Raw genomic sequence first — 14,284 nt, 5'->3', positions numbered from 1 at the left:
CGCTGGGCGCTCGGCAGAGTTCGCAAACGGGTTTTGATTCCTGACCCGTACCCGGCCGCACCAGGGTCGCAAACGGGTACCCACCCGTACCCGTACCTAGCCGGGTACGGGTAGCCGGGTAGGGTACGGGTATCAGGTACCCGTACCCGTAGGTAGCCGGGTATCGGGTAGGGTACGGGTATTGGGTACCCGGTTGCGACCTCTGGCGCTCGGTGGTTCACTCGGCCGGCCAGCGACTAACTCCACTGCAGCGCCACCCGCTTCGTTCACTCCGTCGGGGCAGCCACAGGCGGCCACCTCGCGTCTCTTCGCGCACACAGGGCGGACGCACGCGTCGACAAAGGTGCCTCGCGTAGACGACTCCTGGGGCAAGTGCTGTTTGCGAACACCTATTAAGTAATGCCCACAAGGGGGTGGGGGTGGTTGGTGCGGCTAGCGCATAGGCCCGCCCGTTGCGATGTTCATCGCCGATGTTGGTCACGAAGCGGGATTCGAACCGGGGTCCGTCGGGTTCGTGGCGCAGCGAGCGGCGACGGCGGCGCCACCGCTCCCCGTGCGTAGAACGCGCCCACGGACACAGCGCTCGCACAATCGCCCCCTTGTTTATCCGCGCGCATTCATCCGGGCCGCTCCGCACAAGGCGTCCCTTGTGCGGCCTCCCGGGTTTCGTGCCGAGCGGACCTAAGGGTAGCCCGCGCGTAAACGATCCTGAAATAAATCAATCGGCCTCCCTCCGTGAACGAAGGTGGGTGAAGAGCTCCCAGGGAGCGCGCTCGTATTACGCACGAGCAGGCCGACCCACCCACTTGCTGTACTGCCTTTCACATTTGACATGCGCCGACTCGCATCCAACGCCCAACGCTACGAGCGGAGACGCGAGATGTTGTGCGGACTAAAGACGTTTGGAACGGAGCGACGAACGGGCGGCCTCGATCGAAGATTTGTTCCGGATCGGCGAGCGTCGAGTTCCAAGCGGCAGTGCCCGCATCCCCGAAACCGGGGGGGCTCAAGCGGGGGGAGGGGGGGGGGCTCAAGCGGTGGGACTCAAGCGGGGGGGGGGCTCGAGAAAACACTTCGGGTTGTCTGTCGACTCGAATGTCACTCGTGACGGGCACGAGCGCAGGGCGAGTTAAAGAGTTACAAAGGGGTGAACGTTCGTTTACAAGTCAACGCTTTGTGTTATTTTTTTTGTTGAAGATTGCCAACTTACGTGGTATTAAAATGTCATAATTATTTTTGCAGAAATGTTGTTGTCGTGTTTTTTTGCGCGTCACTCTCCTCCACGTTATCCCGATTGCGCCATCGGCGTCAGGCAGAATGTGGCCGCGGAAGTGGACATCACAGAGCGGTAGCTCGCGGAGAGCCCTTCGTCAACGCGACACTCTGCTCCACACACACGCACGCACGCGCGCGGTAGAGGGCAGCAGCTCGCCACTCGCTCTGATTGAGGGCAAGGTTCGTCACGTGACGGTCAAACCGATATTTTCATTCTCAAGACCGGAAATGTGGCCAAGGTGGATTGAGGGTGTAGGGAGGGAGGGTGTAGGAATGGTGTAGGGGTGCAGGGTGTAGGAATTGAACGACTCGTGCTCTGTATGGAGGATTCAGGGTACGGGGAGCGTGGTTTGCATGCACACGCAGCGTGCGGCGAGATTAGCATTCCGTATCGAGTGCCGATGATCAAAACACGGCTCGCGTGGAGAAATCAGTTCTTTATATCTAAAAAAAATGCCCAGGATGGGATCCTTATTTGAATTCGTTTTAAAAAATATACCCACATGCACAGAAGACAAAGAACACACAGACACATCCACATATACAGACTGACACAAACACCGAAATACAAAGACACCACTCAAAAAAACTACACACACGCTCGCAACAAACATCCCCGTGTAGCCTTCAACAGCCAGTTGGGGCAAGTGCAGTTAGCGAGCATCGATGAAGATTGCCACGACACACACTCGGGAGGGGGTGGGTGGCCAGCACCACGCCTGGCCGTCTTCGTCTCCCCAGTTGCGATCTTTACACATTGCACCACGTACTCATTTGAGGCCGAGTTGACCTAAAGGGGGACCACTGGTGTCAGCTGTGAGCGGGAATCGAACTCGGGTCGCCGGGTTCGTTGAGCAGAGTGCTATCCACTACGTTCTGCCCCCCCCCCACACACAAAACACACAGGCTGTTGGAAGGTCCTGTTCGTGAGCATCACACAGATTCGACGCAAAGACAAAGACCCCCCGTATAGCCTCAACAGACTGTTGGGGCAAGTGCCGTCACGTGAGCCGAGGGGGGGTGGGTGGAAACGCAAACCGACATGAGCAACGGGGTGGTGGGTTTTGAAATGTTGATATCCGAGCCACGGCCTTTGTAGTTTGGTCTCTAAAGCACGTGCACCCCACCACCCCCGCTCTCTCTTCCTTCTACAAACAACCCCAGGTCACCCCATTCCACGCGGCGCGGGGGAGTTCTATGAATGTGAAATTAAAACGACACTCGGCGCCGCACATAAATCATTCATGCGGGCAGATGAAGCTTCGTGAAGGTGCCCAGGGCATCGCTACACGCCATGGCCAATCTCAACACGGGAAAGCCACCACCACCACCGCCGCCGCCGCGCAATAATTGAATCCCCCTCCAGCCCCCCAGGCAGAAAAGATGTTATCAGTTGTGACCTGTGTGGGGAAAATTGAAATGTAGGGACCTCCCCCGCCGCTGCGTTCCCCGCCTCGACAAAAGGGCCATCGCCCGAAACGTTGCCCCCCTCTTCTGTACGACAATAATCTTCGCGCGCCGCTGCGGAGAAATTAAGACAAAATAATAAACATTGGAGCGCATGACAATGGCACGCGCGCTGCATTATCTCGTCGTGCGGATCGCTGGAGCCCATCTCCGCGAGGGTCCAAGCACTACAGGATCATCGGGCGGGTCTGCCGGGATTGCTTCTCGCCAGCCCCCACGATTCGCTGGTCAGACGACAAAATATCGAAGCCGATCCCACAGTTTGCTTGCATCAGCAAGTGCACCGATTGTTCTCTTGTAGCCCCGCCCCCCCCCCCCCAAACACGTTCCTTTCATACTAATAGGGTTTTTCCCCTTTTTTTGGCAACAAAACCGACACCTTTTGCAAGGAATCACGTTTACATTAACCACAATACTTGCAGTCAAATGCTAACAAAAAAAACAATACTCTGATAATTTATGCATTGTCCTTGAAACTGATTGGTCTACACCAGAGACAGCTTTCTTTAGAGCCTAGTCTCATATGGTGTTCGACCAGATGACGCCAAAAGGCGCACAGTTCAAAGACAACGCACTATACGTTCCATTCATTGGCTTCCACATTCAGATAAGCCCCTCCCCCTCCCCCCTAACTTGTATTTAAGAACTCGTCTCTTGGAATTTTGCCTCATTGATACAGCAAATCTAGCTGTGACGGTCCCACCTGATGACAGAGACTTGTGTTGCCTCCGAAACGTCGTGATTTATTATTTTATTTCTATTATTTATTTTACCTACGTGACTTAACCGAAAAAAACCTAAGAGAATGCTTCTGATATGGTGCACTCCCCAAAAACGTCGCGTGGGATATCAATATACTGCACGTACAGTATATACAATAGGCGACATCTCGGGCGATGCTGAACTTATCTGTGTTCTCCGAGAACAGCCGCTCCCGAAACACGAAACGAATGAAAATAATAAAAATAAAACATAAAATAATTCTCACGACGTTTCAGCCACAACGCAAGCAGCCGTCCTCAGGTGGAGAACAGGTCTGTCGAGTCGAGTTCTCGACAGACCTGTTCTCCACCTGAGGACGGCTGCTTGCGTTGTGGTGGCCGAAACGTCGTGAGAATTATTTATGTTTTATTTTTATTATTTTATTATTTCCCTTCTACGTGACTTTACCGAAAGAACCAAGAAGATGAATCCCTGCAGTCACGAAAGCTTTAAATCGAAACGAAAGTTTCACACATTCGTGTGTCATCATCGACGACCGGGCCGAGATCACGCGGCTAATGCACAGAGGCAGCGGGCCGCCTCGACTCGTGTAACTCATGATCTGGGCGGCGTCTCTCGACACGGCCACGAAAATCGATCCCACGATGGAAAGCGCTCGACAGCCTAGCGGGGTGGGGGACACACACACACACCGTTCGCAGAACTTTATTGTGAACGAAGAGTTGCTTGTACAAGCGCCCTCCCGGCAGACTCTCGTGTCGTGTCCGCTTCGTACGCTCACGACGGTCGGAGTCGCAAACCTCGCGGAGCCGAACCGCGACAGTGGCGCGTTCACGGCGTGGGCGCGAGGTGAGCAAAGGCTGCGAAAAAATCCTTTCCGGACGTTCCAGCACGAACCTGCAAGTGGATTTGGTAGGACACAGCTGTATTTATAGTCTGTCGCTTCGACGACGACCGCTAACTACTCCGATTACCGTGAATCAGCAACGATGACTTCCACCCCCCCACCCCACACACGCGCACCGCTGAAGCTCGCAACCTCCTTGGGCACGGACGTCACCAACAAACTTTGCCACATCGCCGCAGGCTTCACCCTGACCCCTCTCACGCCGAGGCCCACAACTCCCCCGATGTCTCTCGGTGTGTGGAGCCTTAATCTGCAGAGGCAAAGCTCTCACGCGCCAGTCCCCTCTCGTGGTTCAATCCTCGGCTGCCCGGCGCTGTTCACGACCTACACGTCCACGCTCCCTTCTAGCGCACTAACAATTGCTGGCTCCGCTCTCCGTTCCTCCGACCACATCAAGTCCTTCGGCGTTACTTATCGGCTCCACCTTGTCCTTTGACAGCTACGCCAACGGCACCGTCAGATGCCGCCATCTACCACCCCAGGAGTCCACTCGTCACCGATGCCTCCACTGGCTTCCCGACATCGCTAGCAGGGCCGGCGGCTACGAAGTCCCCTGCCGTCCGACTTGCAACCTCCGCCTCGCTCTTCACACCCGAGGACCAGGACGATCGTTCTCCTACGTGGCAGCCCCCAGCCGTGTGGAACGCGGCCATCGTACGCCGCCGGTGCTGCTGCTACCGCACGGTCACGGTAGCACAGAGGTCGCAACCGGGTACCCGATAACCGTACCCTACCCGATACCCGGCTACCCGGCCGGGTACGGGTAGACCGTGAATCACTGGTAAGTAACCGTTTGTCACTCATTGCCCAACGTCTTGTCTCTTCTCACAATTCAAGTTCCTAGAATCAACCCACCCGCACCTGCAACATGGCTTCATCCCAGAGGTCGCAATCACGTACCCAATACCCGTCCGGGTACGGGTAGGGTACGGCCGGGTACGGGTACCCGTTTGCGACCCTGGTGCGGCCGGGTACGGGTAAGGAATAAAAACCCGTTTGCGACCTCTGCGGTAGCAGCGGCGGCGGCGTCAACTCCGCAGCAACTCCGAGAGACGCCGAGAAGGCGACACGCCCGTCGGCTCCGAGCCTACTGGGAGTCACGGCCATTTACGTCCGTGAAATATTGTGCGCGTTATAAAATTGCTTTTATTCCGAATAAAAAAAAAATACATAACACACGTACTTACTGTACATAACTTAACACGTAGGATATTGCAGTCAATGCGATTCCTAATTGATTCTTGGGTTGGGTCAATTAAATGATTTGGCCAAATAGCTTTCACAAGACCCTCCACCACTGACCTGTCCAAGCAAATTCAACCGTCACCTGTATTTTATTCCGACTTTCTGGATATGAATAACTAACTTTTTTGCACAAGGACGGGTGTATATTGCAGTAAATCTAAAATATTCAATAGAAAAATTGTTCAGCTCATGCTTATTAATGAGGGGGGGGGGGGGGGGTGCGGCATGTGGAGTGCGCGACCTTGTGCGTTAGTGTAAATTTCCACGCGGGCATGAACATTAATGAGGTTGGGGGGAGGGGGGGCTCTTTTGCAGCGACGTCACGGGCGGGACGGACAGACATTTCGGGGTGCTTATCGAAGGTAATAAAGGTGTTTGGGTTAGATCGCGTAAATGTGTCGTTAACCCACCAGCACCTGACAATCAGTAAGGTTTGTCACGTGACTAAAACTTGCCTACTTCAGCACATCGGTGTGATGGGAGCACAAACCCACATTTCCCGATACGTTCCATTCATTGGCTACCACATTCTGATGAGATCCCCCCCCCCTCTCCTCCCCCCTCAACTTGCTTTTAAGGGATTACATCTTGAATCATTGCCTCACTTGATGCAGCAAATCTGGCTGTGACGGTCCCACCTGATGACGGAGACTTGTGTTGCCTCCGAAACGTCGTGATTTTTATTTTATTTTACTTTCATTAATTTTAATGTTTTACCTACGTGACTTTACCGAAAAAACCTAAGAATATAATTTCAGTATGTTTCGCAGGCTACTAAAACCATCTTCAGGCGGTTTTACCAGAATTATGAAGAGGTCTTTCTGCGTCCGGTCTGGCAACATCATTACATGGCCTCATACCCAAGACTCAAAATAACGAATCGCAGGTACGAACAGTTACGCTACAGCCCGGACTCGCTACCGCCAATCACCCGGGGCTTAGCATCTCACTCAGTATTGTCTCGGTCACTCGCAAGACCGAATGAGTAGGTGGCGCGTGACTGCGAGTCACAACCGTAGCGACCAGAGGTATACTGGATGTGGTGTGCCGAGTGCGGAAATACTTTCCGAGTCGCTGGCAAGACCGTAGTGGGTGGGCTAGCAGAAGTCACAGCCACGGCGACGAGAGGTATACACTGGTTCATCGGCATTGTCACCACGACTGCAACTACAACAACAAGAACCCACGTGGTCACTGTACGAAAACCACGAGCGTTTGCTGTCGTAATGACCGTAATGTGATCTCCCGCCACGCTCGGCAGTATCACGTGACAATCATCATCATCACAATATCATTATTCATACGACTGATTTTTTTTGTCGCTGTTGCGACCCATCACACTCAGCACAACAGCAACATCAATCATCACGATCACCATCATCATCATCCCTACTCGCTTAAACACGTAGTTTTGATGCGACACACGTTTAAGGAAGCATGCCACAGTGATCCCGACTTCCTGGATTGTGACTCAAGATTTCCTGGACCCTGTCCTGATGATGTTTGACGCAGTTTCAAGCAAAACCTCGCGTTTCTAATCGCTAAATTTGGCTGTGAGGATTGCTCTGGGAACTCACTGGCAAGGTGAAACAACAGCGATCGGCACGTTGTCGAAAGCCGGCACGCGCGACAACTTAATGCGTCCAGTGGTGGAAGGTTCGTCGCGATACTGCCACTGTCAGCTAATTCGGTGGGGCCTAACCCAAAAAAAAATCACACGTGAACCATTCCTACTTCAACTACTCCTGTGAAACCTACGCAACACCCGCGTGGCGTGTAATGGTGTGGACGAGGCGGCGGCGACGTTGCGTCAGGAGATGAGCACGCAGCTGCAGCGGTGCTTGTTGAGGTGTATGAGCTGGATGAAGCCCTTGCCGCAAGCGTGGCAGGCGTACGGTTTCTCGCCCGTGTGCGTCTTGCGGTGCCGTGTCAGGTTGCAAAACACCGAGAAGCGGCGGCCGCAGTCGGCACAGGCGTACGGACGCTCGCCCGTGTGCCGACGCCGGTGGATCTGCAGGGAGCCCTGCTGCAGGAAGCTCTTGCCGCAAACCTCGCAGCAGAACGGCCGGGGCGGGGCCGGCCCGGCCGGCGAGGCGGACGGACCGATGCCGCCGTTTCCGTCGCTGCCGCGCCGACCGGCGCTCCTGAACCGCGCCGGCTGCGCCACGGTGATCCGGTAGCCGGATCCCGTCGGTGGAAACGGCGATTCCTGCGAGGCGCCCGTCGCCGCTTGCTCGTGCTTCTGCAGCCGGGTGATGATCGTGGCGCCGTTCCAAGCGGAGCCATCGCGGGTTTTGGGTTCTCTTGCCGGTCCTGCCGGGGTGCCATAATGTTGGTGCTGGTGGGGCCGGATAGGACGACCGGGCCCCACCGCCGCCGCCGTGCCGGCCTGCTGGTGATGGCCAACGGAGGCGGCGTCGACGGCGGCGGCGGCGAAGTGGTTACGGTCGAAGTCGGGATTTTCGGTGTGGAGCTGCCCCTCCTGGTACTCGTAGCAGTTCTCACCTTGTCAATCACACGCGGAAATTGCATCTCATTAGCAATCACTGTGTGTGCAACGATCCATAGATCCACAAAGCATCAGTCAACGTGACGCCTTCACACGTTGATTCCTCCACGTAAAAACATAAAAGTATATATTTTTTACATATCCCATCAGCGACGAGGACTTTTGCGTCTCGTCAGCCGAGGCAGACTTACACCATTGGAGCCTCATTTGCCAGTAAAAAATATGATAATTGGTTTTTTACCCTTCTATCTGGCAAAACTGACACCTTTTTTTACCTAACAGTATCAACTATTAATGATCGCACAAAATAAACATGAATCAAACGTAAATAAAAGCTACGCTTGAGGAGGTAAGACTCACAACAGCTTCATAGACATAGAATCAAAAATTCACTGCTGAACTGCCCTCTCCTGGCCACTTGGCAACCTAAGCCGACAACAGTCGGCGTTCCCAAGCAGCCATGCATTCAAGCACAACCCAGGATCAGCCCCACCAGCTTCTGATCTGTGACAATATCGGGCGCGTCCGTGCTTGATTTGTTTGAATAACTTCACAACAACCACGATGACGACGACGCTCAACCGCAGTGGTCATGCTCATGCGCTGTACCAGTGGCCACCGAGTCCATGAGTATGGCAGGCTCAGCACCAGACTCCATGTCGGTCATCTCGCCTGCACCGCAACACAACAGCCGCAACAACAACAATCACGACAACCACCGCAGCAACCACATTTACAGACAAGTGGTGGGAAGGCAGCTAGAACTGGCGGCAACCGTTTCCCAAGCTCTGTGGCCCTACGTTGGTATGTCTGGCCAACTACACATAACGAGACAGCCTGGACCTACTGATCCCTCTATGCATACGTATCAACAGCTTGTGTTGCTTCAACGCAGGCAAACGCTGGAGCGGTTTCGAAATACAGGGTGTCATCGGCAGCGTCAAGCTCGCTTGAACCATTACTGGTGAACAGCCAGTTGTTCATAGGCACGGTGAAAGAGGCACACCGTCTGCTTAATTACTCTGCTACTCGTATTTTCCACAACGCTTATAATGGTGACGACGATGGTGATGTCCTCTATTCACAGGGGGCCGCACTCCTCACCACCGCAGGCCGTGTCCTGCTCGGCTTTGAGGCTGGCCCATCCGTGCGCCGTCTCCTCCTCGTAGCAGTCGGCTGGGTCCCACTCGCCGACCTGCTCCCCGGCCTGCGACCCCTTGAGATCGCACTTGGCGTCCGCTCCTCCCTCTGCCCGATCAAAGCGAACGAGCGACTCGTTAGCGCGCCCTGCTTCGTGGTGCTGGTGCCGTTGCACGCGGCGGCGGCGGCGACGCAGCCCGCTTGATTTTTACCCGCTTGTTTTACGGAGCTTCGTTGTTTCGAAACCGGCGGGCTGCCCTGGGGTTATTACCGCGGAGTGTGTCTACAATAAAACGATACGCGCCGCCTGCTTCGCTCGCGGTCAACGTTAAAGATCCCGTGACGTCATACAAAATGTTGAGGCTGTTGTTTTGCCGGTGTCAGGGTCCGAATTTGACAAGAAAAAAATAATTACCGGAAAATTACTCGATTGTGATAACAGGCGCCGGTCACTGGTACACCCGTGGCAGACGAAGGTGCCGAGCCACATTGTGCCCACAAGCGCATTTGCCACTAGGGATGCCCTTTTAAACGTGTTGAGATGAGATGCCATACAAGTTGCTTATCGAGTGTAAAGCACTCGGGAGACGTCTATAAAGGCAGCTCTATGATCGTAAAGCCGCGAACGCGCAAACTATTCATAAACAAAACATTGCAATAAACACATCTTTTGTGCTCGATCCACGGGGTCTCTTTGAGAAGTGGTGGCCACCCACACATCCTGCTGCCTCCCTGCGGTTGATGATGACGTAAGCAAGCCCCACCCATCACCTTTTATGTAGCGGCACGCGATAGAACAGAAGGCAAACCTTATTCGCCTGATAATTTTTGTGTAAATAATCGGCAGTCGACCAATTACTTACACAATCGGCGAGCCCAGCTCTATCGATTATCCCACGGGCTCCGCATTACCCACTAAACCGCGAGCGCCACGGGACCTCGTACCCGACTCCTGCTTGATGTTATCGGTGCTCATCTCGGCCCATCCTCCCTGCTCCTCCACCGATTGGTAAGTCTCCACCGGCTCGCTGTCCTGCTCTCCCCCTTCCACCACCGAGGGAGCCGCCGGCCCCTCGACGGCCTCCACGCCGATCGCTCCGAGCGCCGGCTCCAGGCAGCGGAACCGCTGCGCCGACTGGAGCAGCTCGCGGCTCAGCGAGCTCAGCGTGGCCACGATGGCGTCCAGGAGGCTGCCGAGAACGGCGCGGCTCGCCAGCGCCCCCTCGCAGCGGGGACCGCACGCCCCCGCCTCCTCGTCGTCTTCGTCCAAGGACCCTCGCCGCTCCTCTCCCTCGCCGTCGCTGTCGCCCGGGGTCGTCCCCCGCCGGCGACGCCCTCGCCGCCGCGTCGGCGCCAGCGCCAGCACGAGTCGGCGCAGCACGGCGTAGAAGGCGAAGGGCAGGCGGTCGCGGGCGGCGCCCAGCAGCTCGGCCGTCACCTGCGCGTCCTCGGCGCACGCCAGCAGCTCCTCGTAGTCGCTGATGCCCAGCTCGCGCTCCATGGCGTCGGCGAACGTGGGCTTCATGCCGCGCGCCGCCAGCCACGCCGGGAAGTCCCCGCGCGGGTTTGCCTCCACCGCGCACGCCGCCATCGCTCGCCCAGATAGCGCTGCCCACAGTGTGGAGAGAAATGGTGGTGCTTATTCCAAAAATTGCAACTTTTTATGAAATATTTGTATTCCATATCCCTGCCTCACATCATACATTTGACTGATATAGGTCAACATTTTGACGTTCTAGGCGGTCGTTCCAAGGCCATTAGCAATATCAGGCATCAGTCCCCACACGGGGGGAGGGGGTTAATGGGTTTTTCTTCGGGGGATTTGGGGTTGGCCGCTCGTTGTTGTTCTGGGTTGAGGTGTTTAAGACTGGTCTAAGGTTTAGAAATGGACATCATGTTCATGTGTATTATTCTTCCTTGTCTCTAAAGCTTATAGCTCAGATGCTACAGGCCCGAGATCGGGCCTAATGAATTCAGCCATTGAGTATAGGTGGGTGGGAGGTGGGTTCGTGATTTTTCCACGTACTCAATATAGTTTTCTTGGCCGCTATATTAAAAGTCCTTCACAAAGCGCTCCTCCGTTCTTGGGTCAGCCCCACTTCTCTTCGGGTAGTTTCCACACTGGTATTCACAGATGTATCGTTCATCTTATGGCAAACCCCCGATAGATGTTCACAGAGCTCAGCCAGACGGAGATGAGGCTGCACCAAGCTTGGCCCTCCTCAGGTTGGTCATGAAGTGCCCCGTGTAGGAATTTGAAATGAGAACGGCCCAATTACTTATTTTGTTACTTAAATTGTCCACAACAACGTTACAATTACAGTGAGGACGCTACTATAAAAAATATGTAGATCACAGCACACTAAGTCAGTAATCTCTGCTAAATAAACACTGTTCCGTTTTGGGGGAAATAGTCAACTTAGTTGACTAAAAACAGAAAACGCAACACATTCATCAATATCACTGTGGACAGAGAGTTGGTGAATACACTTTACACCATGGGGCCTTAGAAGACTTACATTTTTTTTTACTTTTCTGATGGCCAGTTATTAAATTGGCATATGAAGTTACTTATGAGTAGCTATTGAATAACAGATAAAAGCCACAATAATAGAACATGGGTCACTACACAAGCCAATTTATATTTTTTTAAAAACACGTTGCTGGCACATTGCTTCATGAGTAACAATCATCAGCATAATCCAATTAGCGGAAATATCCTAATTATTATTGAAATAGGACTTGGAATGACATCAAGAAACGTTGGGCTCAAAGGGACTTTCAAATACTTATATATTCCGTTTTATATTCCTGAACCTTGCACGCAATGTAGAGGAATCTGCAGAAGGCAATTTAAAAGCGAGTTTAACATTCTAGATTTGAAGCTTTCGTGACTGCAAGGATTCATACTCTTAGTTATTTCGGTAAAGTCACGTAGGTAAAAAATTAAATTAAAATTAATAAAAATAAAACAATAAAAATCACGACGTTTCGGAGGCAACACAAGTCTCCGTCATCAGGTGGGACCGTCACAGCCAGATTTGCTTCATCTGATGACGGAGACTTGTGTTGCCTCTGAAACGTCGTGATTTTTATTATTTTATTAATTTGTATTTCATTTTTTACCTACGTGACTTTACCGAAAGAACTAAGAGTACGAGTTTAACGTGTTAAGTAAACGCAAGTGCTTCCTACAGGGAGGTTACGCCGTCTTTGAACAATTGGTGGGCAAAAAACATATTGCACATTTGGGGAGAGAGTGGACTTGCGGTGATAATTGCTTGCAGAGCTTTCTCGACAACACAAACACAGAATCACACCGCGACTGTTGCAACAACAACAACCACCACCAACAACAACAACAACGCGGCCCTCATTCACAGCAAAGGCATCAACCACTCAGCGGCCAAGGGCCATTGCCCGAAACGTCGCCCGTTGCCTCCTCCGATGGCCACATTGTTAACAAACGAACTCGTCGAGAGCTCCGCGTTGTGCCGTGCTAGCAGCAGAATCATCATTGTGGCACAAGGAGACCACACAGACGGCGTTAAATTGCATGCAACTTGAGCCAACAATCCACTTCGTGTTCGCACGGCGAACTAAACCCTCCGTAGGCAGGCGCTCGCAAAACGCGCGCGTGCCACTCAAGTACACACAAACGCGTTGTTTTGTAACGAACAAATCAATTCGCAACAGATTTAAAAGCAACACACGAGGCAAACTAACTAACAGCTGTGTGGGTGTAGGAGTGTGTGTGTGTGTGGGGCAAGCCCGCGGTGGCAGAATGGCGTAGGCCGAAGGCTTCTTACCCCCCTCGCGGCCGAAACTCCCACGATCACTTGCAGGCACCCGAGGCAACTCAAAGAGTGACTACCCTCCTCCTACTCCTCCTCGGTTGAGTCGCTAGCGACTTGCCCTTGGACGGCAGCGAGAGGAGAGAGAGGAGAGAGAGAGAATATGAGGTGAGTGGAGACCGAGGCGCGCACGCCACGGCGAGACAAGAGGGCGGACGGGCAGCCGTGACGTCACCGGGTCAAAGGTTGACCCTCGCCCCTCCCCCGCCCCTCCCCCTGTATGTGGATAGGGCTAAACCGAATGGGTTGACAGGTATGTACAGGAGGTTGTGGGTTCGATCCCGACCCCAACGCCTGTATAGTTCATAGGCGTAATATTAGTACTGGTAGGAACCTACTGGTTGCACCAGCCCACAGGGGATTATTGTGTCCGTCCGTCGTGATTCAAATAAGTATAACCCGTAAAAACAAAGTTTTTCACTATAAATCCTTTATATGCGTGGCGGCTAGAGTCCTCTGGCTTGAGATGGCTGCCACCTATGGGTCAGATGATTGTCTGCAGTATTAAGCAATTGGTAATTAAATATTTAATTTGTTTTCCCTAAACAGTGTAAAAGTTTGGAGAAAAAAAATTCACGAACATTAATTGTCTCGCACAACGAGTCTGTGTGCAAAATGTCAGCTCGATTGGATCACGGGAAGTGGGTTAAAAAACGACCGAAAGATTTGCACGGTCGTAAGCAAGCACGCAAGCAAGCAAGCGAACTTAATATAAAGGATTTAAAAATGGGCTGGGTGGGGAGGGGCTGGTCACCCCGTGGTGCCCTTATAAAACTCAACGTTTAACCTACTCACGCCGGCTTGTGCCCGCCCTCACAGTCGGGCATATTTGCGGAATACACCACGCCGCCGTTGACCCTGGCCATTGACCGAGCAACCCAACGTTCCTACCAGCTCCCTCCGTAGGAATGTGTTTATAGGCGTCATGTCATGCGACTGACATATTACAGACGCCGCGGTGGCGAGATGTTAACTACCTCGCCTGGTTTACAGGAGGTCCGTGGGTTTGACCCCGACCCTGATGCCTGCTGTATATTTGGGAGTTGGCGTGGATTTTTCTCCGGGTCCTCTAGTTTTTCCCTCCACATTTAGAATCAACATGCACTTACTGTATTTGACCGCTATACATTTACACACGATAAAGTCACTTCGTTTGGCTATCAT

The 14,284-nt window shown here is 53.2% G+C and overlaps 1 protein-coding gene across 1 annotated transcript; it reads right to left on the bottom strand.

The window, feature by feature from the left end:
• Positions 1-4,154: 4,154 nt before the first annotated feature.
• On the bottom strand, positions 4,155-13,284 carry LOC133350205 (zinc finger protein 239-like). The gene is made up of 5 exons (XM_061564310.1): positions 13,076-13,284; positions 10,212-10,874; positions 9,231-9,374; positions 8,736-8,798; positions 4,155-8,122 (listed from the first exon to the last, which is right to left on the bottom strand). Exons 2-5 carry the CDS (start codon positions 10,855-10,857, stop codon positions 7,428-7,430), a joined length of 1,548 nt encoding a protein of 515 aa, XP_061420294.1. The 5' UTR covers positions 10,858-10,874; positions 13,076-13,284; the 3' UTR covers positions 4,155-7,427.
• Positions 13,285-14,284: the final 1,000 nt, after the last annotated feature.

Source organism: Lethenteron reissneri, chromosome 4 (assembly GCF_015708825.2).
Source record: "Lethenteron reissneri isolate LAM-NWPU_2019-01 chromosome 4, ASM1570882v1, whole genome shotgun sequence".
Taxonomy (NCBI): Eukaryota; Metazoa; Chordata; class Hyperoartia; order Petromyzontiformes; family Petromyzontidae; genus Lethenteron; species Lethenteron reissneri.
This window is presented reverse-complemented; position numbering and strand designations above follow the sequence as displayed.